The sequence below is a fragment of the Cryptomeria japonica genome, chromosome 1 (genome assembly GCF_030272615.1).
Source record: "Cryptomeria japonica chromosome 1, Sugi_1.0, whole genome shotgun sequence".
NCBI classification, from domain to species: Eukaryota; Viridiplantae; Streptophyta; class Pinopsida; order Cupressales; family Cupressaceae; genus Cryptomeria; species Cryptomeria japonica.
The window spans coordinates 461,894,231-461,898,119 of NC_081405.1; the positions used below are offsets into that span (position 1 = coordinate 461,894,231).

Here is a 3,889-nt window from a genome sequence, read left to right on the forward strand (position 1 = left end):
ATTGCAGGATTGGTGTTGGATCGGTGTTATTTATGTGTTGGTTCTTTGCTGGCTTTTTATTTTCTGGCTCTTTCTGTTTAGTTGTGTTTCTTGTATCTGCTCTTTTTGTTATGCCCCTATGATGTAATGTTGCTTATGGTTAGTGTGGGGCCTTTTTGTACTAGTTGGTGTTTTTGGGCTTAACGCCTCGTTAATTCAACTCTTCTCTCTTTTGTTAAAGGGTTTCAAATCCCTTCAAACCCTGTTTTTGCTCTAATAAAAACAATATCATTCTATACAAATATTAAAATGAAATAATTGTCAGTAGACCTTTTATTAACTCGAATGGTTCTAAACGAACTCATTAGGGATTAAGTCTTGTTGAATGTAATACCCCAACACCATAAGGAATGAAGTCAAGTTCGTGCACTAGATAGTACAAAACGATATCAATTCAATACAAAAAATTAAATGGAATCGTCGTGAATAGACCCTTTACTAGTGAAGTTGATTGGTTATGAATGGCCCCACTAAGAATCAAGTCTTGCTAAATATAAATCTTCAACACCATAAAGAATGAAGCTAAAATTGTATCTTGAACAACAATCATGAAATGAATATCACCCAATCTTTATTCTTAATTGGAAAAGTTTTCACCCCGACACTTGTATAAGATTCCCCAAAAGTGACAAAAGTAAACTATTCTAACGGTATATGGTAGGCCAGATGCTGACCATTAGTGGCCAAAGTAAGTGCAATGCGACATTAGAGAGTACAAATCAGGGTTGGGCATTATAGGTAGCGTGTGATTAGTGCATTAAGTGGATAAGGAAATATTGAAACCTAGCTGTACATCATCAAATTGTTTTATTTTTGTTTGTGAGCAAAACAAAATGGATGGAGTATCTTGGATTTGTCGATCATAAGATACATCGTACGAAACTTTTGATTGTCTCTTATATTGTTTTGCATACAAAACTTTAAAAATATTAGATTATAAGAGAATAGCATCATATATTACGATTGCATGAGCTTAGATCTGATTTCACGCCCTCACTTACTTCCAACACAAAAGATACGCACAAAAGGTAAGAAGATCTAGTCAAATGATAGCCCAGTCAAGGTTGCGTGTATGAATTGAAGGTGACATTTGTGTCTGAGTTGTTACCCCACGAGCCCTTTGAGATTCTATTTTAATAATCTGCATGCAAAACGTTGGACTTTGCATGAAGTGGATAGATTTGGAGGGACGTGAGCAAAAAATATGATAAAATTGTGAATCTGCTCCTCCCCATAATTTCAAAGAACTCTGGTCTGGTGTGTAATGGCGGAGATTGTTTGTCCTCAGCCTCAGCTGCCCCCGGGCTTCAGATTTCACCCCACAGATGAGGAACTGCTTGTGCATTACTTGAGAAACAAAATCTCCTCCTCTGCTCTTCCTGTATCTATTATCACAGATGTGGATGTGTATAAATTCAATCCATGGGAATTGCCAGGTGAAGATCTTGTAGCATTGATATTGGAGTTTGATGTTTAAAATGTAGGTGGTGTGATCTGGCCATCGATCGCAATGCATCAGTAGTTGTTTATAGATTGTGTTAAAACTTTTTTTTAAAGTTTTGAATTATATTATGTAATCTCTCATCAAGATAGTAGAAAGTTAGAAGAGAAGATTGAGTGTGTTGAAGTTTTTTTCATCCACATTTCAAAACACATTTCATTATTAGAATAGTATAGTAGATAGTTTAAAAGAATTCGAGACATTGATATAAAAACTTCAACACAATCGAATTCTTTCAAAAATGATAATGAGATTTTTTATGTTATTCCCAATGAAATGGCTAATGAGTGTATAGTGGAATTGTTTCAGGAAAGGCAAGCTTTGGGGATAGGGAGTGGTATTTCTTCAGCCCTAGGGATCGGAAGTACCCAAATGGGTCAAGGCCCAATAGGGCAGCGGCCTGTGGTTATTGGAAGGCTACTGGAACTGACAAGCCCATCCTTAACTCTGTTGGCACTCAAAAAGTAGGTGTCAAGAAAGCCCTGGTTTTCTACAAAGGCAGGCCTCCCAAGGGCCTCAAAACCAGCTGGATAATGCATGAGTACCGCCTCACAGACTCCACCGTGGCCCCTAAGGCCCCCAGGAAAAAGTGGTCTCTAAGGGTGAGAATTTTTTTAAGATACATATTTTGTGTTAGAATATATTATATCATAAGTATTTCAATAAATGATTGTGCTATGTTGACCGAAAATTAATCCATTTATTTGGCTTATAAATTGAATATGATGAGCAAGCAATCAATATGTTCAAATTAGTAGCCATCTGATCTGTCTGTTTGTTTTGGTGCATTGTTTTTCAAATATGGAAAGTTTTAGCTGATTTTTGTATCATTTGTTATTTGATATGGGAGCAGGAGTTTATGGTCATATTTAGATTGAGAGTTTGAGAATATCCATTTGATCAAAATTGTTTGACAAGATTATACTCATTAAACTAAAGAGTACCCATTGACTAAAATTGTTAAAACACAATCGCAAACTCATCTCTTAACTGCCTCTTTTAAGTATCACACACTACTGCAATGTTTGATTGTTAAGTTGGACAGTGCCCTCATATTTATGATCACGCCCGCTTTGCAATAGAACTCTGGTTCAAGCTTAAGTTATACTGATACAGAATTTTCTTGTGTATGTGTGTTTTTCAGTTGGATGATTGGGTGTTGTGTCGGATATACCAGAAAGCTGGGCATTCTCCCAGTCCCAGCAGTGAAGGAAGAAGCCAAGAGCAGGATCTCATTCCGCTGCAATTTCAGCTGCACCATGAATTTCAGGGGCCACCCACATTGGACTTCCCTGTTCAGAGCGAGGATCCCAACTTTCTTGACGGATTTCTGGACAGTACAAATGCATGGGATGCCAGTGGCAGTGTCACAGCTAAGCTGAATTCGATCAAGAGAACCCTCTCTCTCCTCTTCGATGACGATGACGCTGAGGTTGAACCATCTCCCAAGAGAAATATGATGAACAACCTCAGCAATTCCAATTCTCAACCCACCTTGTATGTTCCTCCTCCTTTCAACCCTTACAAGATTACCCTCTCTGATTTCAATGAAATGTTGCCATCGCCCTTCACTGAAAGCAGACCTTGGGACTCTCAGAAAGGACACACCTGGTTGTCATAAGATATCACTGTTTTATGCCCTGTCTTATAAGTCAGTGTCTTTAAGATTATTAGTCGAAGAGGTTTCAGTTTAAAGATTCATACTCTTCCTTTGTAGATGATATAAAATCTGTTCTAAAAAAAATAGAAGAAATTTAAACAACAGATAAGTTGTAATTGTTCTAATTGTTCAGTGAAAAGGAAATCCCATTGAAATGACAAATTCAACTTTTCTCCTGCTTACTTTCAGTAGACCCATCACAGGGTCATATAGATAGGATTTCGTCAAATCGCTGTGTATGACAAGGATTAAATTTAAAGTAATTCTCATTTGTATGATCTGATCATTCCTGATTTACATGCACACTTCTAAAAGACTCATATCTTCATTTTGAATAATTTTAGTATAAGAATGTTTAGAATTTCAGATTAAGAATGTAAAGATTTGTACTTCCATTATTTCTATTTTGAATAATTTTTAAATAAAGATAAAATAAATTTTAAAGAAACTCAAAATCCATTACAATGAAATGCTGTCTAAAAGATAGATAAAGCTAACTAGTAGTCAACCATCAGCAATCCCAAGACAGTATAAATGAAATAGAACACTTCAAGAATTTTAATGCTGTCAATGTCTTTCCATTTTAAATAGTTAAACATTCTTTACGAATAATATGAAATTCTGTGAAAAAAAAATATCACAGAATTTATAGGTAGATTGTTGAGAAAGAGCTTAAACAAGTGATAAGT

At 35.9% G+C, this 3,889-nt stretch overlaps 1 protein-coding gene across 1 annotated transcript; it reads left to right on the forward strand.

Annotated features, from left to right (window-relative positions):
• The first annotated feature begins 1,242 nt into the window (after positions 1-1,242).
• LOC131066472 (NAC transcription factor 29) lies at positions 1,243-3,200 on the forward strand. The gene is made up of 3 exons (XM_058001239.2): positions 1,243-1,475; positions 1,850-2,142; positions 2,685-3,200. The coding sequence occupies exons 1-3, from the start codon at positions 1,304-1,306 to the stop codon at positions 3,159-3,161; spliced, it is 942 nt and encodes a 313-aa protein (XP_057857222.2). The 5' UTR covers positions 1,243-1,303; the 3' UTR covers positions 3,162-3,200.
• Positions 3,201-3,889: the final 689 nt, after the last annotated feature.

Coding starts and splice junctions, on each gene's coding strand:
- LOC131066472 (XM_058001239.2), top strand. CDS start 1,304: ATGGCGGAGATTGTTTGTCCTCAGCCTCAGCTGCCCCCGGGCTTCAGA. Junction 1,476..1,849: donor CAATCCATGGGAATTGCCAG/GTGAAGATCTTG, acceptor GAATTGTTTCAG/GAAAGGCAAGCTTTGGGGAT. Junction 2,143..2,684: donor GGAAAAAGTGGTCTCTAAGG/GTGAGAATTTTT, acceptor TGTGTTTTTCAG/TTGGATGATTGGGTGTTGTG.